The sequence below is a fragment of the Triturus cristatus genome, chromosome 1_2 (genome assembly GCF_964204655.1).
Source record: "Triturus cristatus chromosome 1_2, aTriCri1.1, whole genome shotgun sequence".
NCBI classification, from domain to species: Eukaryota; Metazoa; Chordata; class Amphibia; order Caudata; family Salamandridae; genus Triturus; species Triturus cristatus.
In genome coordinates this window covers 399,765,394-399,789,003 of record NC_140580.1, presented here as the reverse complement: position 1 = coordinate 399,789,003, position 23,610 = coordinate 399,765,394, and the positions used below count along the sequence as shown (strand labels likewise).

Sequence of the window (23,610 nt, the reverse complement as noted above, 5' to 3'; positions counted from 1 at the left end):
CGCTTGTGATTTCTGCAAGAGTATGGGAATTATGACTGAAAATGCTACAGTGATTAAACACTTTGCTCTCTTCCTATTTCCAGCAATGCCTCCTTTTTAGGTCGAGCCTTGACAGCGCATGCGCTGTGTGCAAGACCTCTTGTAAGCACTATACAGAGGGGAAATTCCGCCTGTGCTTACCATTGGCTGATTCCTGCATAGGTCTTCTTTGGTTGCTCCTCAATTGTTGTCACTGCTGATTCATCACTTCCGTTTTGGATCCAGAAGCACTGGCCAACTACAGTCCCCTTACGCTGTAGCTGCCTAACTGTTCCATTGTGGACTACTTCAATAAAGCAGAAGCTTCCAAAAATTGTGCCGCCGGAAGATGCAGGCTGTCTATGCTTCCGTTGTCTGTGCTGCCCGACAGAGCTCTGCTGGACACTGCCTTGAACAACCCTCTTACCCGCCCCCCACCACCACTTTTCCAAGCTCCCCCCATATATGCCTTGCTTTAACTTTTATAAAAGCGGCACACGCCTTGCTTTATAATCCGGCATGGAGAGTGTGCCGTCAACGCAGGCGCGCTGAACAATAGGGATACCTTGCATGTCTAATTAGTAATAATAGTTGCAGTCTTTCTATTTTTCCACTTCACCGAAGGTCGATTTGCCAGGTCTTACGCCCCTAGAGCGTTCTAATAGGCTGCTTGCTGGGTCAAGAGGGGCGTCCCTATGCTGCTGCCCACCCTGCTCATTGCCTCCTAGATGGGAAGGGGGTTGCGATGCGTTTTTATTGTGGGTGTTCCGTCTCTGTGCTGACAAACATCAGTCCCACACTTTGGTTTGCTACACCTCCCCGGTACTCCTGGTTCCAGAGCCTGCATCCTCCTTGCAAAAGGCTGGGCGATTACAGAACGCGGGACTCCCTGCTGCACCCCACTTTGGATGCTGTTTCCACCTCTCTGGACCATTCCTCTTCCCACCCCCGACCCCGCCGCTCCACTCCCAGCAGCCAAGGCGCCAGCATCGGTGCTGTTGTTTACTGGTCTCACTTGAGGCAGGTCGCCCTGTAATATGAATGCCAACATATGCTGCGAGCCCCTCTGAGGTCTGCAAAACATTGCAGGTTGCGTTTTTTAGGTCTCGCCTGGCGTTCGCAGCGCACCCTGACCCTTACAAGGCCCTAGGTACCCAAATCCCTCAGCCGGCTCTTTAATTGTGTCCCGGGTAGCCCAGCCATGGGACACAGTGGTTTTCCTGCCCACAGGACTTCAGGCAGGGAAAGAAGTATGCTCCCCTGGCAGGAGCTTTAAAAGCCACACCCTTCCCCTATAATTCATCTATGGTCCTGGGAAATGGGATCCCCAGGGCCCATTTGGTCTCGTGTAGGGGGCTGCGTGCCTCACTCCCCTGATATAAATGTTTTTGACGTCGGGGTCTCCACCGGCTCGGATAGGGGGGCCGGGTGGCCCCTTCCCCTAATAATATATTTTTCGCCCCTGGAGATGGAGTCCAAGGGGCCAATAGTAGATGGGAACCCCCTTTATTAAAAAGAAGGCCCTTGAGGATGGGGTCCCTGAGGCTAATAGTGGCTTGGGGGGGGAGTTGGCCGCCCCCCCCTTCCCTTTTAAAAAAAATATGGGCCCTGTGGGATGAGGACCCCTGGGCCACTAGTGGCTTGGGGAGGGAGGTTGTGTGCCCCCCCTCCCCTTTATGGAAAAAGGACAACTTATGGATTGCGTTGCCAGTGTCTATAGAGGATCGAGGAGGGGAGCTGTGTGTCCTACTCGCCAAACATTAAAGAGTTTGATCCCTCCCCTTAACTAAATGAAGTAGCCCCAGCAGATAGGTTCATGGGGCACTACAGTCTTGCGGAGGGTGCAGTGCGCCCCAGCAGGGGTGTTTGTCTGCCAGCGCCACATTGATTCACCACAAAAATGTATTACCCAACAAACCAAAGATGAACAAGATTCAGAGTTTTCTATAAGGAAACTACTGGAAGGGTGACCTGGGTCTTGGATCCGAATCTCCACTTAACAGCCCCTTCCACCTGCAAGGCCTTCAGAACACTGGACAGCATAGCGAAGCAGTGCGTCTGTACAGCATGTTACCAGAGGATGTCTTCTGTCTTGGGGAGAACTTTGTGACAACTTTTGTAATGGATACTTCTAACTGTAGATTCCTCACCTTTTACATTTCTGCAGCTGCCAGACTAAATCCAGATTATTTCGAGCAATTGCTTCCACCCACCAACCAATGGTCAAGATGACTTTGCTGGAAGTAACCATATGGAACCGGTTATCAGTGTCACAGCTGCTCACTGGTTTCCATTCCTTTTTTCTGGGCCCTGTGATGCAGATACGGAGTTCTACTCACTCCATTGTTGGTTGCGCCACCCTACATCGTAAATTCAACAGTGTCTCAAGGGATGGGTCTCCCCCTTAAGACCACAGGCTTTAAATGGATACTTCTAACTGCAGATTCCTCACCTTAAGAAAATCTCCCAGCGCTAGACAGGATCTGAAAGAGTTTTCAACATAGCCTGTACGCCCCGGCAGGTGGCGTTGTATGCTGCAGTGGTGAGACTGCTATGCCCTGCAAGTAATGGCTGGAGTCGCATAGAGGCATCACCCAAACACATTGGCATCAGTTCCTTTCTTTCCACACCTTCGTACGCGGAACCAGAACTACCCCCTAACTTTTTCTCGTCAGTTCACTAGCTTTTTCTGTGTGCAAGAAATGTGTGTCCGCTAAAAACTCTATTTAATCCTTGTAGTAACAGTTGCAAACAAATGTTCGTGGCAGATCCTCATGTTCTGTGACTCTGGTATTTGAGGTCGTGCCACAAATCAAAAGTCTTGCGAGGAGTGTGCCTCGATACACCCGAAGGCAATCCGGGACACACAATTAAGCTGCATGTTGCTAAGCCCTGATTGAAAGACTCGTAAAAGCCACCTCCTCTAGGACACGAAGAATATGGATCCGCTCCCGCTCGCGGTGGCAGTCCCGTGACAGGTTATCATCACAACCCAAGTCTTAGGGTAAGTCAAAATCCCAAAAGAAACATTAAGTCCAGCAAGCTTTGTTCCTGCTCTGCAATTCTCATTCTGAGAATTTGCAACAACATTAAGGTGCCCCACTGTCTCACTCCCGGTCCCCTACTGAAGAACCGATTTTGCAGCTGATTCTGATGCACCTCAAATTTCCTGGTCGATCAGCGAACGAGGCCATGCTGCACATTTTTGGCACCCTACCGGCTCCCTCTGGTGCACCTTCTATCCCTATTGATCAGCAGAGGCATATAGGTTACCTCTGGCAGTTATGCCATCTGTGCCTTCTCAGCCCGTCTTCAGGTTCGGCAATGACTCAGGAGCCGACTCCATACATGGTTCTATGATCCATGCCTATCCTGCCCCATCGACACCAGCACCTATGCCAGAGGAGGAAGTCCGTCTCATAGTTCTGTCCGACTCTGAACTGAATCCGTCTCGACCTTTGTCCCTTTGTTCTCAGCCACCTTACACTTAGACTTTGATAAGAGAGTGCCTATGCCTAGGAGCCACCCTCCAGTGCTCCAGCAGTTGTTTGGATCGGACTTTGAGCAGAGCTAACCAGGTTTTGGTGAAGATGGCCATGGTGGGGACGAATTTGCTTTTATATCAACAGTTGCCCTGACACAGTGCTGGTCTCACTCCCTGGCCCTTCCACTGAAGAGTCTGCTTCAAGTCCTATGGTCATGTGGCTGAAGTCTTACAGTTTCCTTCTGTTGAGGTAAAATCCAAAACGGTCCTTTTCTCAACCCTTACTGCCATTCAACAAGGCCCTAACCAACACCCTCATGGGCACCTGGACCAAACCTTGCTCTTGCCCACCTGTAAATAGACAGGTGACATGTCATCAAGGACCATCCCTGGGTGACCCTGCTTTCCTAATGCAGCAGCCTACACTTGGGAGCCTAGTAGTGTAGACCTCTGTTAGCAGGGTTAATGTTGGTTCTAGTCCTACTACGCCCCTGGACAGAGTAAAAAATAATTCAGGCTTTTGGGAAGAGGTGTTTTTCTTCTGCTAGCCTCACTCTTGGATCAGTCCACGTCTGCTGTTTCTAGGCAGATACTCCCACGCATTATGTGACTCGATAGCTAAATTCTTATCAGCAGTTCCAGAAGAATTTGACACTAATTTGGGCAGACTGTTTTGGACACAAGAGACTGCTTAGGCAGAGCTATCAGTACTAGTGTGAATGAATGAAAAGCTTTATTCAGTAAGGAAATTGCATACCATAAAAGCACATACAAATATACATATAAAATAATTCATCACAATTCCTTACAAGTTTTAAAACATTAAAAATTTAAGAAAGTACAGACGGTGCTCGAAAAACAAAACTCCCCAATTGCAGGTTTAGGGTGCAAGGGGGGCTAGTCCCAGTTCATCGTAGGGTATGGTTAAGTGACTCGAGGGGCCGTCTGAGTGAAATTTCATTTAGAGATTTGCTCTGTGTCGCACGCAAAATTTTAGGAACTTCGCCATGTTAGTTGCCAACATTTCTGTTTCTACCATTTGAAGAGTCATGAAAGCTGGTCTACATTGGGTTAGGCCCAGATGCTTCAAAACAGGAATCAGGTGAAGCTTTCTTGCCTCGGTATAAAATCTACAAAACATGATTGTGTGCAGGGTCGACTGGACAGAGGAGTCATCACAGGGGCATAGAGCCAATTGGGCTGACCAATCATTTATCACAGGGAATGTGATTAAGCGGTGGAATATATTCAAGCGCAATCTGGTCAGTAAGAATTTCTCGTAGTTGGTTAAGGCGGAGTTCAGATAGGGCTCTATTTGATCTGTTGTCTGGATATGGAGAAACGGTTGCACAGTAATTTTGTTTGATTCAAGTGCCAGACGTAGGTCTGTTAGATGGGTTGAGCATATGTCACGTATTTTCTTTCTGGAGATTTGTTTAGTATTTAGGGGATTGGTAAAAAAGTGTTCGGGTCCTAAATCAGTAAAAGTTTTTGACATAAGTGAGCCAAGTAATGCGTGATCCGTACTCCAGTTTCATACAGTCTAAAATGAGTGTCTGTGTAAGTTTTAGTTCCGGTGTTGATAAAAGAATTGGCTGTATTCGTATTACGTCTGTGATACATGGGAGGCCCAGTTCGCTGTGAATGTTAAAAGTTGAGGTGGATCGTGGAGCTGCCAGCAAAAATTTCAGGAAGGAGTTCTCTGTTTTTTGGATTGAGGTGACTCGTGCGCTACCCCATATCCCTGCCCCGTAAATCGCCACGCTAAGACATTTTGAGTTGTAAATGTCTAGCATTTCTTTGGATGCTCTTTTTCCCAGTCTCCGAGCAAACACTCTCAGTGCCGTTGTTGCTTTTAGGAATTGTGAGTTTCTATTCTCTACGGCACTATTCCAGGTGGATTTGTTGTCTATTATGACTCCCAGATAGGGATAGGTAGTAGTGTGTTCTATTATAGAGTCACTTGAGTAGATATTTTTCCTTTTGCGCAGTTGTTTACCTGATGTCATTGTAAAGGTTTTCTTGGCGTTGATGTTTAAGCCCAATGAGTGCATAAAGTTTGTGTATCTGTCCAAAGTCCTTTGTAGTTCCAGATGGGTACGGGCTATTATAACTGCGTCGTCCGCATAAAGAAGGGCGGGAATTGGGCGCAGTTGGATATGTGGGTGGTCCTGGCTACCTTTTAGCAGAGCTGCTTCCAAACCGTTGGTGTAAATATTGAAAAGAAAAGGCGCCAGGACACAGCCTTGCCTGACTCCCCGTTCAACACCAAAAGATAACGTAAGCTGGCCCCCTGTGCCAAATCTAACTCTTGTGGTGGTATTCGAGTAGATTTCTCTGATGTAATTGACTAGGTTTATATCAGTTCCCAATTTAGTCATTATGGCCCAGAGCTTGTTATGGTCTACGCAGTCGAAGGCTGCCGATAGGTCAACGTATGCCATGTAAAAGCTGCCACCCTTTGCATGGACATACTTCCCTCTCAAGAGAGTGAGGTTAAGAACCTGTTCTGTGGTGCCTCTTCCTGCTCTGAAACCAAACTGGATGTCAGATAAAATATTATTTGTCTCTGCCCAGGTTTGTAGTCGTACTAAAAGAATTCTACCTACTGCTTTACCAAAGGAGTCCAGTAGGGATATAGGTCTGTAGCACGTAGGGCAGTTCCTATTTCCTTTTTTAAAAATGGGGACTAAAATCGAGTCTGACCAGGATGTTGGCAGTCCTACCTGTCCCAGGGCCACTAGAACGTTTAGTAGCAGGGGGGCCCAGAACTCGATGTTTGATTTGTAGAGGTCCATGGGAACCGAGTCTGGTCCTGGGGCCTTTCCTGATCTACTGCCATTCAGGGCCTGCTCCACCTCGGCAAGATTAAAATTCATCGCTGCAAGGTTAGTTTTGGCCGGTGGTAAGATTAATGTCTGTGGGGATTGATCTGTTGGGGCTGAAAATATTTTTGAAAAGTGGGTGACCCATTCTTGTTCAGAGATGGTCGACTCAAGTGTTCCACTGCCTTTTGGGCCCGTCAGGAAAGGGGAATTTACAATCTCCCAGAAAGTGACCGAGTCTTTGCTTAGGCAACTATTATGTAAAGCAATCCAGTGTTCCTCTTTTAGTTCCTTTTTTCTGGATGCTATTGGTTTATTGTAAGTTTGCCTGGCCATTTGGACCTCGGGCGTGTTTCTGGGGATTTTTTTTAAAGATCTTTTAAGATGTTTATAGGCTTTGGAACATGCTGGGTTAGACCATCTGAACTTAGGTTTGTCTTTTGTCGATTTTTGTCCCCTGGGGTGCACTGTCAGGGCGTTTCTTACCGCTGAGATTATTTCTTCGTAGTTGGTCACTATCTCGGCGGGAGATGAGGTTTCTGTTAGGCACACTTCAAAAGCTGGACGAGCTGTGGAGATGACAATTTTTAGAATGTCTGCGGGGTCGATGTTTGACCATTTAAGTGCATAGCCGTTTAAGCGGGACATAGAAATGAAATCGTCATGAAGTGTTTGAGCATTTGCTCTCAATGTGGTAATTTGAATGGCAACGGATAGTGGAAAATGGTCACTAAAAACACAGTCGTGTGTAGTAACATCGAGGATCTGTTTTGGACGAATATTCCCCACTAAAATATAGTCAATGCAGGAAGATAGACCTCTGCCGTTGAAAGTTGGAGCAAAGGGAGTTAAAGGTACAGTGTGTTCGTTTGCAAATGCTAATTGCAAAAGGATCATAGTCTCGTTCAGGATTGACCCCTTGTGTGAGTGCACAAAGTGGGGGATATAATTTTGTTGATGGTCCGTATAGCCACAGTTTCCATTTAAGGTAATTTTACATTGTGTCAAATTAAAATCCCCCCCCCCCCCAGATTATTATAGGGTCGTTTCCTTTCCTTTGAGTGAGTTGTTTTTGTAAGAATTCACGAATTTCTTTTATAACCTCCATAAAGCTGGAGTCAGTAAGGTTATTATAGATGTTGACTATTAGAATTGGTGGCATTCTGTTTATGGTAACTCGTAGGATCGGATACTGTGATTCGTTTTTAAGGGGGTAGGCTTCCAGAGTGGATATTAAGTTTGAGACGTAGATGGTTAGTCCTCCCTTTGCTCTACCAGATATTGAGGGGAGTGCTGGACTAAAAGTCTTGAAACCGTTTATATGGATAGGGGTGGTTACCCATGTCTCCTGGAGGGCAATTATTTCGGTTGCTTTCATAAATTTGATCCATTCTTCATTCTGGATCTTTGAGAGAAGGCCCGAAATGTTCCAAAATGTTATGGTTAGAACGGAGCTTTCTCCGTTACTTCTGTTAGGGGTCCTAGATGTAATTTGTTTACCCACAAGAGTGTACTCTGTGGGAGTGTTGACATCCACCCTACAGGATCTAGCTGTTTAGAACGAGATGTTTTCAGGAGCACTGGTGTGATCGGGGTTTAAAAGGGTCCCCGGTTGAGCTGTTGGTAATGGGTAAGTAGGGGGAGATATGATCGAGGTCTTATTTGTGTCAGGATGTAAGCTGGAATGCTCGTTTAGTGTGGGAGGGGGCAAAGTAGAAATTGGAGGAATAGGAGTATCCGGTGGTATTAGCTGTCATTCCACCTCCTCTAACGTGGAAAGTTGTTCGTACCTGTTTTGAGTGAGGATGCACCCATTCCCTCTGTAGGCTTTGGTTTGCTCAATACGATAGAAAAAAATCAAGTGGCACCAGGTTGATGTTAGTGGTTTCGTGTATTATTCCCCTATTGATCCTAAGAAGGGAGCGAACTAGACCTGGAGACCTGAAATTTATGACTATACAGTCTCCAGGGTTTTTTTTATTGAGGTCCCCAATCCAGCCCACTCTTCTCACCATCAGGATCTGATTTATATGCCTGGAGTGGAAATAGATGTTAGTGAGCCAGTTGGCAACCTTGTTCCTTAATGAAACCCATGTTTCTTTGGAATCTTTTTGTAGGGGCGGGACATTTGTTAGGACCAAAACATATGGTCGAGCAGCTGGCGGTAGGTGTAAACTTTCTTTGTTTGGAATTACGGTGCTAGTCGGGTCTACCCTGTTCTCATGGTTTAAAATTGTGCGAGATGTCACAGATTGTTCCATTGCTGTGTGTGGTGTGGCAACTCCCTGTGTGCCCTGTTTGCTCGGCGGTCTTGCTATTGAGACAGTGGTGGAAGTAATTGCAGTGGGATTGTTTGGGTGTTCTGTTGGTATAGATGGGTTTCGTGCTTGCTGGGGGTTGGATTGACTTAATGCAAACATGGTGTTTGAAAGGTGTGATTGTATGCTGCCATCGAGTAAAGTTTTCGTAAGTTGGGCAAATTTGTCCTCGAAAACAGAGGAGAGTAAAGATATCATTTCGCTCAGTTTTTCTTCTATGTCATGGCTAACAGCTGTTTGAATTTCCTTCATACTATTTTGGGCTGTCATCTTAATCATTTCTTCGAGGGTATCTAATCGAGAGTGGGATTGGTTCATCTGTTTGAGTGCCTGTATCATGAGTAATTAAATGGGTGAGTGTCTTCCCAGGTTTAGTAGATTGGCCCTTTCTATGCGCCCCCCTCCCAATACTTGGTTTAATGTTAGCTTTCCCCCGAGTTAAGGGTCCTTTTGGATGTGGAGAGGTGACTTTCTGCTGTATTCCTTTTTGGCCCGGTGACATAGAGGGGAGATGGACTGGGGGGGTCCATAGTGGCCGTTGTCCTGGTGGGAGATCTAGTCGGTGAGGGTGGGCTGGAAGCGTCAGAAAGTCTGATTGATCTTAACGATGGTTCTATTGAGAGTCTTTTTTCGGTAGATTGTATTTCCTGAATGAGTAGGGATTCAGCTCTCAGTAGATACGCATCTAATGTGCCCACTGTACTTTTACGTGGTTCCATTTTAATGAGCTATAAGAAAAAGTTAATGTGCACGATACCGTCTGATGTCTTCAGCTGGTCCGAGTAGGGCAGTCCGACAGTGAATGGTTTCCAGTGATCAGTCAGGATGATTTTAACAGTACATTAGGGAGACGACGCAGCACTGGTGTGGGCAGCAAGAAGATACTTCGAGGAATGGCCAGCTGGACACAGGAGCCCGCTCCGTCGAGAAAACGGCGATCTTTTAAGCGCCTCGTGGCGCGAACACGGCGTCAGCGGGTCCGGTGGCGCACAGGATGCTGGGGAGTGTAGTCCGACCCTGTCCCCACACTGCGGCCGCTGATGGAGATGGCGGCGGCGGGGGACTGCAGCACAACAAGGTAAGCAGCACTGGTGTGGGCAGCAAGAAGATACTTCGAGGAATGGCCAGCTGGACACAGGAACCCGCTCCGTCGAGGCAACGGCGATCTTTTAAGCGCCTCGTGGCGCGAACACGGCGTCAGCGGGTCCGGTGGCGCACAGGATGCTGGGGAGTGTAGTCCGACCCTGTCCCCACACTGCGGCTGCTGATGGAGATGGCGGCGGCGGGTGACTGCAGCACAACAAGGTAAGCAGCACTGGTGTGGGCAGCAAGAAGATACTTCGAGGAATGGCCAGCTGGACACAGGAACCCGCTCCGTCGAGGCAACGGCGATCTTTTAAGTGCCTCGTGGCGCGAACACGGCGCCAGCGGGTCCGGTGGCGCACAGGATGCTGGGGAGTGTAGTCCGACCCTGTCCCCACACTGCGGCCGCTGATGGAGATGGCGGCGGCGGGGGACTGCAGCACAACAAGGTAAGCAGCACTGGTGTGGGCAGCAAGAAGATACTTCGAGTAATGGCCAGCTGGACACAGTGTGGTGTTCATATGCCCATTGTGTATGATGTCCAAATGCTTCTTGGGTGACATTCAGGTGTCCATAATATACGTGCTATTTGACCGGTCTCACCTCTTTGGGGAGAAAGCCAACTCGAGTGCTTTAAAGAGATTCAAAGTACTGCCCTCTCCCTTAGTCTTTCCACACTCACAAGGCAGTATCGCCAATAATTTCTCCCCTTTCGAGGTGTCACTAGGGACTGACTACAGACTGTGTCAAGGCTCACCACCCCGACAACTGGCACCCCCAGTCTGGTCAGGGTAGAGGATCCAGCAGGCAATGTTAAGGTCTGGTAGAACAGCCATCCTCCCATTCCCCAGCCCCTCTGGCAAAAGCCTCGAGGTCCCTTTAATTTGCACTTCGCAACATGATCAAGCCTGTGGGAGACAGAATCAGTAATTTCCACCATGAGTGGCAACTCATTACATCCGACAGGTGGGACCTGCAAATAGTGCAATGAGGCTATGCCCTTCCGTTCCTCTCCGTCCCACTGCAGCTTCAGGAAGTTCAGTTATGAGAAAAGGAGCCATAGAGAGGGTCTCCGGCTTGGAGATCGGAACTGGGTGCTAATTCTACTATGTCTTTGTGCCGAAAAAGGGCAGCCACAGTTCAGTCATAGGCCACCTCCCGACAACGGCGAACCTCTTTACATCACTGGGGTTCACGAACAAGGTGCTGAAGTTGCCCCTGACTCATTCACATAGGCTCACTTTCTTCTGAGCCTTCCTGGACATGGTGCGCTTTTGGGGCTTCACTCCGGATCAGAGGGTCAAGGATATTCAGGCTATGATCCTGAGCATTCAGCCTCAATCCTTGGTCTCAGTGAGGATGATTCTGATGATTTTTGGCCTGCTGCCCTTCTGCATCCTAATTGTCCACCATACCAGATGGCACATACTCGTTGTGTAGTGGGGATCAGAAATCTCGGTGAGCCCTGCAGTTAGAGAACCTGTCAGATTTCATCCAGGTTGTGGAAGAGACTGCAAAAGATCTGCAGTGATGTCTGTTCAACTTCAATTGGACAAGTGGCAGACACCTCTCCCTACCTCACCAAGAACGGACGGTGGTTGGAGACTCATAACTACCAGTTTGGGGAGGTCATCAGGCAGAAGAGGAGGTCAGAGGACTCTGGCCTTGTGCAGAGACCAGCCTCCATGCCAACTTGCTGGAGTTGTGGGCCATTGACTTGAGGTTGAATATCTTCCTGCCATCTGTGAAAGAGAGGCTGGTTCAGGTTTTCACGGACAACACCACGGCCATGAGGAATTGTAACAGGCAGGGCCTGGTGTGGTCCTGAATTCAATGCCAGGAGGCCCTGCACCTCAAGACCTTGCTGAATTGTTAGGGCATTTCCCTGACCGTACACCACATGCCAAGAGGTTTAAATACCAGGATGGATGAATACAGCAGAGCACACCTAGCGGATCACAAATGGCAGCTACAACCAGAGATGGCTCAGGGCATCTACCAGCAGTAGGTAGAACCCTGGCTCGATTGGTTTGCCACCACCGAGAACTTGTAGTGCCAACACTTTTGCACATAGGGAGCTCCCAAGAAGGCTGTCTCTCGGTGATGCATTCCTCAGAGTGAAATACGGGACTCCAGTATGCCTTCCCTCCCCTGCCTCTCCTGCTGAGATTTTTGAAGATCAGGAATGACTGGGCCCAAGTCATCCTAGTTACTTTGGTTTGGACCAGGAGAGTGTGGTACCAGAACTTCTGGGCATGAGCATCTGTCCTCTGACCAGGATGACACTTTGTGAGGATCTCCAGTGCAGGATCTTGTTCCCGGGTCTGCGCAGTCTATATCTCCATGCATGGTGACTGAGCAGCAACAGTTCATGCCAGATGATGGAGCATGATTGTGGCTTAGTGTTGCACCTGTAACATGGACCCTTTGTAGGCCACATTTTCAGATGTGTTACTGTTTGTTATGCTTTAACCCAACATGAACTTGCAGTAGACACTGTCAAAGCTTACCTGTCTGCCTTTCTGCGCTTACTGGTCTATCCATCCTTTTTCAAATCACACTTGATGCATTTTCTTAAACGTTTGGCCCTTATTTCTGCCAAGGTCATTTGTGATGTCTCGGTGGGACCTTATTTTGGCCCTTACTTTCCCTGTGTGCTCCGTTTGAGCCATTATACAGCTGTCTATGTCTCCTGACGCTGAAAACGGTCTTTCTCATTGCGATCACCTCCACTCATCGGGAGAGTGAGCTTCCAGAGCTTTGAGAGCTGCCGCCTTACACCACCTTCTTTCAGGACAAACTGGTGCTGAGGACTAGAGTGGCCTTTCTACCAAAGGTTGTTACTCCCTTTCACAATGTACAGTCCATCACACTTCTGATGTTCTTTGCCCCTCCTCAGCCTTCAAAAGAGGACAGACTACAACATTTTGGATCCCAAAAGAGCGCTGACCCTTTACATTGATCACACCAAAGACCATTGGGTGATAGGGTAGACTATCAGCTGTTAGTGGGGTTCTTTGGAGCAAAACAAGACTGGGTACTGCAGAAAAGACCTTATACAGATGGCTAGTCCTCTGCATCTGCTATTAGGTAGCCAAGAAGCAGCCCATCGAAGGATTGAGGGCTCAATCCACCAGAGCCACGGCTACCACTATTCTGGCATGCTTGTCCTGAATATTTGTCAGGCATCAGTGCACATGTTAACAAAACATTTTTGTCTTGACAGCCAGGTGTGATGTGAAGGCCATTTTGGCCATTTGGCCCTGCTGGACTTTTTGGTCGGAGTCATTTTACAGGCCCACCACTGGGGTAGGTACTTCATTGGTATCTATTCTAAAGGGAGGAATCTGCAATTGGATGTATCCATTGGAAGAACAAGTTACTTAACCTTTAACCTTTTGTGATGCTCTTTCTGGTGAATACTCCATCTTACTGTAGATTCCGCACCACCCTTCCACTTTCCCCTTCTGTGGAATGGGCTCTTTTCCCATCTGAAAAGGTCCCAATGTAGAGATCAGCACACTAGTATGAATAGTTGATTTTTTTGGGCTCCGCGTCCGAGGGCACAGACTGTGTCCAGAAAGAAACTGATGCCAGTGTGGTGCCTATGTGTGGTTCCAGCCATCACTTCCCAAGCGGAGTCAACTAGGTACTGCACAACGCCACCTACTGTCCTGCAGGGAATATGCTGACAAATCTTATGGATCCTGTTTGTCACCTGGGGATAGTCTAAAGGTGAGGAATCTATGGTTAGATACAGTATCCACCAGAAAGAGTGTTACCGAAGGTACGCAACTTGTTCTACTGGGCAGTGATTTTCCTTTAAGTGAATGCCTATTTCTAGGGGCATCATTTTTCATTTTCATTTAGTGAGGTTCTAAATTGTACTTTAAATTAAATGTACATTGCAGTGCTTATCTTTGATTCTCTGTTTGATTATGCTTGAGGGAACAAAATGGAAAACGTTACCTCTGATAGTCATGGTTACATTGAGGGATTATTTACAGATATTAAAATGCGTTTTCTGGTGTCCTGTGCATAGGCAGACATGGAGTTTATGAATTTAAAGAAAGTACCCATAATCATTATCATGTTCTTCTCCATAACCAAGCATGTATTTAGAGTAAAAAGACTGAAAAAATTATACAATGTTGTGTTGTCAATAATTGCGAATTCCTAATAACCAAGAAAAATAGTTAAGTTAAAACGGATTGTTCAAGGCATGCGTGCTGTAGATACACATGCTTTGCATACTCCTGCCATTTAGTGTTTTGTCCGAATGTTTGCAAGTTGTTTTTCTTCAAAGAAGTCTTTTCCAGTCATGAGGTAAGGTGACTCCTCCATTGGGTGATAGTGCGCATGGGCATCGACTCCATTGTTAGTGGGGTTTTTTTCCGCCATTGGGTTCGGACATGTATTGCTGCGCTCTAATTTGAAACCATCAATTGGCATCCCTTCGGTTCGCAATTCACTCTACCCTCGTTGGTACTGTTTTCGGTCGCATTACCATATTCTGCGTGTCGAAGAACTTCGGAAAACTTTCATTATCCATAAAAACTCTGACCATGGCCTTTGCGCCTAGATTTTCTCCGGTTTCCACTCGAAGATCCTGCATCCTGTCTTCTGCCGATGGAACAGACTCCATTCCATTTCTGTGCTAGGTGACGTTCTAAATACCCGCGCACCGATCTTCGGAAGGTCTGTAACCTTTGTCTCTCCCCAGAGCTTAAAGAGGAATACTGCGACGTGTGTAGGTTGTTCCGTTCGAAAAAGCAGACCATCATGCTCGACGCAGTGACATGCAGCGACCAGTCTATTGAAGAAACTCCCGATATCTTCGGTGAAGAGGCCCGACAAGAAGATATGGAGGCGGCGGAAGAGGCCTTTTCCGTTCAGGACTCTGATTTGGAGTTGAAGATCGAACGCTATCCCACAATGTTCCATTTGAGCAGGGTGCCATGAGTAGCCCCTTTGCCAATGGAACCCATTCTAATCAAGTCCAAGGCTTCTGGGCCACCACTGCCATCAGGCCATGGTAGGCACTGATACTCTAATTTCAACACCCTGCCTTCCGGCTCAGCACCTAAACAGAAAGTCAAGCCTTCCAGTTCGGGCTCAAACCAAGATGATACCCCCTTGATGCCAACACATTTGGCATCGAAAGATAAAAAGACCAATCCAGCTCGGCGCCGAAAAGTTCGACACTGAAAGACAAAGATGCTCCTTTAAAGCCACCGGAGCTGATTCTGGAGAAAATGCTGCACAAGCTGGCTCTCAAAAAGAAGATAATCCACATTAACCCTAAAACTGGACACATTGCCCCTACACCGGTGATACCACCTCCAAAAAGGAAGATGGACACTGAGCATATAATACCTCTGAAGAAAATAGCAACTAGTCCTATTAATATTCCTCCAACCACTCAACCCTCTCCACCATTACCTGTCATACCACCATCAGACCTATTACACATTACACCTAGAGGGTCTCCAGACATAAATCCAGATATAGCGGATAATGAAGACCATGATGATCAGCTACCTGACCCATGGGATGACAATAACATTGACAGATTCTGATCTGTATCCAGCCAAACCTTCCCCTCCTGATTAATAACACATATCAAGAGTTAATTGCCAGAACAGCCACTTATCATGGGGTTACTTTACATAAAGAAGACCTAGAAGATTTCCTTTTGCAACTTTAGGAAATACACACCAAACATCTCACTCTTTGCCCATGTTAAAGGGCATGATGAAGCATGCAGACACAATCTTTAAAGATCCTGTTAGGTCACGTATCCTTACTCTTACAGTAGATAAATACAAACCTCCTCCATCTGACCCTGTATTAATTAAGGGTAAGTTTCCTTTGGATTCCTTGGTAGTTTCAAACACACGTAAAAGAGCAAATTCACAAAGCTCAGGAGAAGCACCTCCTCCTGATAAGGAATTAAAGTTTAGAGATGCCTCTGGAAAGAGAGAAGCTGCTCAATCACCCAATCATTTGAGAATAGCCAACACTCAAGGGCTGTTAGCTAGGTATGATAGGGCACATTGGGATTAAATGGAAGAATGATTGTAATATCCTACAGTAAAACACAAGCAAAAAGGCCAAGAAGAAGGCAAGCTTATTTCTAATTCATTCATTTGATGTGCTTTAGATGCTGCAGATACTGCAGCTAGAGCACCCAATACCAGCATTTTACTAAGGAGGCATGCATGGCTCTGAATTTCTGGTTTTAAACCAGAGGTTCAACAGACTATTCTTAATGCACTATTCGACAAAGAACACCTTTTTGGACCTCAGATAGACCAATCGCTAGAAAAGATTAAAAAGGACTCCGAATGGGAAAATCAATGGGTGCCCTTCAGTCTCCGTCAAATAGAGGTTCCTTTCGCCGCTCCTTCTACAGAGGGGCTCCAAAAATAAAACCACATCTTCATATACAACACAGGCACAGTCTCCTTCCTTTAGAGGATTTTATAGAGGTGGATACAGAGGTAACAATTTCAAAGGTAGAGGTACACCAACACGTACCCTACCTGTTAATAACAAACAGTGACTTGATATCCGCTCCCCCTGAACATTAATCACCTGTAGGGGGAAGACTCTTATCAGTTTCTACCCATTTGGCAGTCAATAACAACAGATAAATGGGTATTGGATATTATCCAATATTGTTACTGCCTTGAACTCACAAGCAACCCTCCCAACCTCCTCCCTCGTATTTACAAACTGTCTTTAGAACAAAAACATCTGCTCAAATAGGAAGTACAAGCTCTTCGAACAAAAAGAGCTATAGAACTCGTCCCATTACAACAACAAGGAACAGGAGTATATTCACTATACTTCCTAGTTCCCCAAAAAGACGATTGGTTAAGACCAATATTGGATCTCAGACCGCTCAACGTATACATATTGTCAGAACTCTTCCACATGGTCACTTTGCAACAAGTACTTCCACTTTTGCAACAAGGCGACTTTATGTCAATGCTAAAGTATGCATACTTTCATATACCCATTCACCCAGTACATCACAAATACTATAGATTTGTGATGGGGAAAAATCATTATCAGTTCAAAGTGCTTCTGTTTAAAGTAACAACTGCACCCAGAGTGTTCACCAAGTGCCTAGCAGTAGTAGCGACACATCTTAGAAGACAACAAATATACGTCTTCCCATACTTAGACGATTGGCTTATAAAAGCCAATTTACATCTCCAATGTGTGCATTACACTCAGATTACCTTAAATCTTCTACATCAGTTGGGATTCATAGTCAATATACAAAAATCCCATCTTCAACCCAATCAGACACAACCATATCTCTGAGCCATTCTAAACATTCACATGGCTCTAGCATATCCCAATGCAGCCAGTATTCAGAATTTACAAACACTGTTCCAACTGTTTCAAGTCAACCAGCATCTCTCAGCCAGAACATTCATGCTGTTACTAGGGATGATGGCCTCATGCATCTCGATAGTACCTCATGCAAGACTAAACATGCGGCCTCTAGAAGAATTCTTAGCACGTCAGTGGAATCAAGCACAGGGTCAGCTGACAGTTCTAGTGTTGATAGACAGCCACACTCATCGCTCTGCAGTGGTGAAACACACAATTTATCAAAAGGGTGGCCGTTTATTGACCGTATTACACAAGTCGTGCTAACAGACGCATCTCTCACAGGGTGGAGGCACACTTAAGACAGTTGACTGTTCAGGGTCTTTGGAACTGCAAACAAGAGAACTATCACATCAACTACCTAGAGCTGCAAGCAGTTCATCTAGCGTTGAAAGATTTTCTACCTCACCTGCTAAAGAAACTTGTCTTAATCCGAACGGACAATATGACAACAATGTACTTTATACAAAAACAGGGGGTCACACACTCTCTACAACTGTCACGCCTCTCTCAGACCATTTGGCGTTGGGCAATTCATCACAAAATCCATGTACTAGCAGAGCACCTTACAGACACCATTTTTGCCGATCGTCTCAGCAGAAAGAAACAAATACACAAATGGGAACTTAGCCTGCAAGTTTTCCTAATGTACCTTAAAAAATAGGGATTTCCACAAATAGACCTCTTTGCCACAGCACAGAACTCAAAATGCCCAGACTTCGTCTCCAGGTTCCCACCCCCTCTATCCAAAGGCAACGCCCTATGGATGAATTGGTCAGGGATATTTGGTTACACTTTTCCGCCCCCTCCTCTACTTCCATTTCTAGCTCGGAAACTTGGGCAGACATCTCTCACACTGGTTCTCGTAGCTTCCACATGGGCTCGTCAACCATGGTTCATCACACTGTTGGAACTGTCAGTGGTTTCCCATCAGAAGCTTTACATAACATCACATTTTCTCGCACAGAACCGTGGAGAAATCGGACATCCAAATCCCGAAGACCTCAACCTTGCAGTTTGGCTCCTGAAGTCATAGAGTTCAGTTTGGCTCCTGAAGTCATAGAGTTTGGTTATCTAAACCTACCACCAGTCTGTATCACAATTCTTAAAGAAGCAAGAAGACCTACCACTAGAGCATGTTGTGCAGCAAAGTGGAAAAGATTTGTCATATATTGTAATAATAATTCAATTGATTCGCTAGATGCATCTATGCAAAACATTATTTGTTATCTTTTGCATCTACAACGCTCCGGTTTAGCCTACATATCTATTCAACTGCACCTTGCAGCAGTAGCTGCATATCTTCAGAACCGGCAACATTTATCTTTATTTTAAGTACCTGTGATCAAAGCTTTTATGTAAGGCCTTAAAAGAATAATACCACCCAGAGTACCACCTGCACCTGTCTGGAACCTTAACAATGTTCTTACTAGACTTATGGGCGTTCCGTTTGAATCATTATTCAATTGTTCACTACAATTTCTTTCATGGAAAGATGCCTTCTTAATAGCCATTACTTCACTAAGACGAGTTAGTGAGTTACATGCATTAACCTTAGAAGAACCCTTCTTTCAACTGCATAAAGATAGGATTGTTCTTTGTAGAAATTCAAAATTTCTTCCAAAGGTTGTGTCTGCTTTCCACATCAACCAATCAGTTGAGTTACCTGTATTCTTTTCTCAACCTGATTCCGTAGTAGAGAGAGCTCTACACACACTTGATGTCAAAAGAGCATTATTGTACTGTATTGATAGGACAAAAGATTTTCGCAAAACAACTTTCTGTTGCTTTTGCACCACCTCGTAAAGGGAAGCCCATCTGAAAGTCCGGCATTTCGAGATGGATTGTCAAATGCATTCCAACTTGCTATATTAAAGCTAAAAGAACTTTAACAGTACCTTCTAGAGCACATTCTACTTGCAAAATGGGAGCTTCTATGGCCTTTTTCGGTAACATTCCCACAGCTGACATATGTAAGGCAGATTCATCGTCTACACCACGCACATTTACAAAACATTATTGTGTAGATGTGTTAGTACGTCAACAGGCGTAATGTCGGACAGGCAGTGTTTAAAAACACTCTTTCAGACGACTGCAACACCCACTGGTTAGCCACAGCTTTTGGAGGGTACTGCTATACAGTCTATGCAAAGCATGTGTATCTACAGCACACATGACTCGAACAGATAGTTACTTACCCTGTAAGCATCTGTTCTTGGCATGTAGATTCACATGCGCCCTCCCTCCTCCTGGGACACAAATGGCTGTTGCAGTTCTTATTATTCACATTCTAAACCACGGACATCTCTATACTGCACTTACTTACTCCATTCTCACCCTCTTGTGGGAAAACAATCGATGCCCATGTGCACTATCGCCCAAAGGAGGAGTCCCCTTACCTCATGACTAGAAAAGACTTCTTCGAAGAAAAACAACTTGCAAACATCCGGACCCAACACTAGCTGGCAGGAGTATGTAAAGCATGTGAATCTACAGCTTTACATGCCAAGAACAGAAGCTTACAGTGTTGTAACATAATCCTTACTGCAGTATCTAATAAATTGAAATGAAATGCTGTACAAGAAAAATGTATTAAAACAATTAGCGTATTACATTTTACATAATCCTATAAATATGATTAAAGAAAGCAAAGCACACTAGCTCTACAAAGTTTCGGAGAATTGCAAGATAAAAAAAAAGAGAGACAAACATCCAAGTTCTTACATTTTCTAGCAACTTCTCCATAAAAACTGTTGTTGTAACCCTGCATGTGTGCATGTACACTGCTCAGACTGACCTGATAACCAACTAAGTCCTACAAAAGAATATTATGGACCAGATGTATGATGCCATAAACTGTTTGATTAAAGTAGGGCGGTTAAACAATCAATTTCATGCATTTATCTTACCTTCTCCTTGACAAGTGCCTTTACACTGCATACAATATATAAGATACTGGTGTCTGCTTATACATCTTGTGATCTGCATGCCTACTGCCCGAATATACAAGAAAAGTATTAATGCCCATAAAGTAGAACAAAGATTACTAGTAACGTTTCCATCCCTCAAAACCCATGGAATTTAAAGGCTTTGATCACTCATTTGCGTGATAGCTCACAAAATGAATCAATTAGGGCCATTAATTCTCCCAAACAATTCTAGTCTAAGAATGTGACAGCAGCCATGATATGATCTTGCATTATGAAGGCTTTACTAAGATTGTTTTCCTGCAGCAGGGTGAAACCCCTGTGATAAACATAGCAATGTATGCCCACAGTATCTGTGCAGACACAGATGTCAATCTTTTTGGCTCTCATGCCTTTAATAGCACAATAAAGGATGGACCAAATGTGCATTCCGGCTTCTTAAATCGAAACAAATCTGTCTTGGACACGAAAAGGATACCTGTATTTCCAGGTGACCTTCAAGTACCAAATGAAGGTGAAATTGCAGAAATGCAGTGTTTGTTTGTAAAAACATAGACTGAAAAACACTCTTGCATACAAAAATAGCATCATAGATAAATGTTGACCTCTTTCAGACTACTAAATCCACTTTGTTTTATCTGTGTTTGATGTATTATTCTGTCATTAGGCTTTGTATATTTAAGAATATGTGGTTTTAGTTTTATTGTATTGCAGGATTTATTTAACACATACTATGTGGGGCCCCGAAGCGCTTGCCTACATGGGTAGCACACTACACCATGTAGGGTGTGTGGTTGGAAGGATATCGTTTTTGTTTTGATCCAGTGTGGAAAGTGTTTTAATGCCGTGCGTGGTGACCACCGAGGTGCGGTTATCGTGTTATGGGACGTAGCGTATTGAATGATGAAGTGTGAGAGACCTGCAGTTTTTTGGTTTTCAGTATGGTGGTGTCTTTAAATAGCTCTGCAAGTCTCTTTATGGTATTTCATATGATATAGTCTACTTAGCTGGTTACTGCACTGGGTTATCCAAGCTGAGATTTTGTATATGGCTGTGGTCCTATTTGGTATGGGTGGAAAGATCTGTTGGGATGGGCATTTTTATCATAATCCCATCCCAGAGTGTCATTTTGAGATGTAAAGAAGTGGTCACATTGTATAGATTTTTGGGACCAGCAGTGGTAGACTATTCAAGTGCTCCAAATTGTCTAGCGATGTAGGACCGGTCTCTTCACTTATTCCGTGTCTGTTAATTTAGTGGTCTGTTTTTTTGTGGTGGCACAGTGCTGCTGATGGACAACCCTCATAGTAGATATGTCTTGTGTGAATTTAAGAGATATAAGTTATAATTTGTTGCTGACTGCTTCATCTTATGGTTATAGTATTATTGTGGGCTGTAACAGTTACGTATGTGAGTACATAACTATATAATGACACGGCGAACCATGGGTCAGCCCTTCTTAGCTTACCTGCATTCAAAAGCAGTTTGCTGAGTTGTTTGCAATTTGTGGGTTGTAAGGAGAGGATTGCACTTGAGGGTGCAGCTGTTTTCTGGGCTCTGTTACCGGGTTGTGAGTGGCATGATTATCCAGGAAATATCCATGCTTTCAACTGTCTTTCGAAGTGTATATGCTCCTGGATGCTTCTAATGTTGGCTGGTAGTGAATTCCAGAGCTTGGCGGCTTGTACTGAGAAAGCAGGGCTTCCTATGGATTTATTATGGTAAGGTTGTTTAAGTGGTGCAAGGCTAGAGCGCAGTGGTCTTTTTGGGTTGTATTGGTTACATTTGACTTGTAGGCTTAGCAGGCTCTGTGGACAATCCAGAGTGCCTTGAACATTGCCCTTGTAGCTATAGGTAGCCAGTGGACTGATTGCAGAACTGTAGTAGAGTGTTTTCTTGGGTGAAGGCAGAGAAGAAGCCTTGCTGCAGCATTTTGGATCAGAGCGTGCCATAATGTGTGTGTAGGGATACAATTATGTGTGGTAGATGTTTCAAAAGTATGTTTTTAAGAATCTATCGGTCTCTTTTTTTTTTTTTTTTGTTGTTGTTGTTGTTGTTGTTGTTGTCTTTTTCATTCTTTTGAGAGTCCCAAAAGAAAGTATTTGATTATTACTAACTCTAGAAAGTTGTGACTAGTGAGATGATTGCGACAAAAGACTTATTCTGGAATTCCCCAAGTCTTCCTTTCCCTCAGCCCAAACAGTGACCGATGTTCTAAGTATGGGCCCCTATGAAAGATAACCGCGTTGGAGAGCTTGTTTAACAGATAACATGTTGTTTGTAGTAATTTCCACAGTTTCTAGTGTAGATCACTATGTAAACCTGCTCACCATTTATTGTGGAACGCTGCATGAGCCAGAAGGTATATTAATCCAAAACGTAAGCATGTCCTACAATGGAAGCAGAACAACCAGTAAAAGCCTTGCAAGCTAGCAAGTGCTAAAGTATAGCAGTTAAGTTCACTTCTCTTTCGGGATTAATCATGGAAGGTTTATCAAAACCAGGCTTATGTTTATGTGACTAACAGAATTAAAATTAACTATTGTAAATATAAACTAGAGCATTGTTTTGACATATTAACTAATTGTCTGGCTTTTACTTGGTTATCTTGAAGTGTTAGACATAAAGAGGCATTTTTTCAGAGACCTAACGCATATAAATTTCAATCAACAGGTGGATCGACATTTGGACATGCAGCAAGTTGCAAAAGAAACAGACGGGTTTTCTGGAAGTGACTTGAAAGAAATGTGCCGTGATGCTGCACTCCTCTGTGTCAGGGAATATGTGAACTCTGCAACAGAAGATGGGTCAGTACTCTGAAATTTTGCTTTAAAAATGCTGCTCTAGAAGTGAAACTGCAAATTCAAGAGGACAGGCTGTAGTCTGATCCATTAGTAACTACATGTTAGTGCACAATGTCACATTACTACTCTTCTGTGTGCTGTATCTGTCGCTTACAAAGTGCTTTGAAATTAGTAAATGAGAGCACAATATCTGCACTGCATACACATACAAATGGTAGAGTGTAACAGTGGTTGATATACTCAATACCCTAGTGCGCTTGAGCCACTGTGATATGAAAAAAGGACATGCTGAAAGATCTACAGAACTTGGCCACTGGAGACTGCCAGACTGTTTTATCCACTTTTTCACCATGAGTTATGCAGCACGTCAAAAGGTGGCCATCTGCCATCTTAAGTTCTTTCAAGTTTTTTGGTTTTAGTTTTGCCATGACAATCTGTCATTTGTCAGTGGGCAACATGGACTGTCAAACTCTGAGACACCTTAATTAAGTTGCCCTTACCACTTTTTTAAATATGTCAAGAAATCAGTAAATTAAAGACCCACAAGGTTGTACCGGTACATACCCATTGTTAGCCATAAGGCGCTCTCATGTTAGTACCCGTTCTTTTTTCAGAAGCTTTACTTTATTAGGGCAGAGTAAAATGTCTTCAGTATTTATAATAGAAGATCCCTTGACCGATGTAAGAATCAGTAATTTCTTGGTTCTGTTTTTTCTTGCACTATGCACAATGTTTGCACAGTTC

The 23,610-nt window shown here is 44.8% G+C and overlaps 1 protein-coding gene across 1 annotated transcript in view; it reads left to right on the top strand.

The window, feature by feature from the left end:
* The window catches only part of ATAD1 (ATPase family AAA domain containing 1), a 183,547-nt gene that overhangs the window by 116,363 nt on the left and 43,574 nt on the right, over positions 1-23,610 (top strand). The window contains exon 9 of the mRNA XM_085605575.1: positions 22,736-22,869. Coding sequence (XP_085461701.1) covers positions 22,736-22,869 — 134 coding nt within the window. The remainder of the gene's footprint in view (positions 1-22,735; positions 22,870-23,610) is intronic.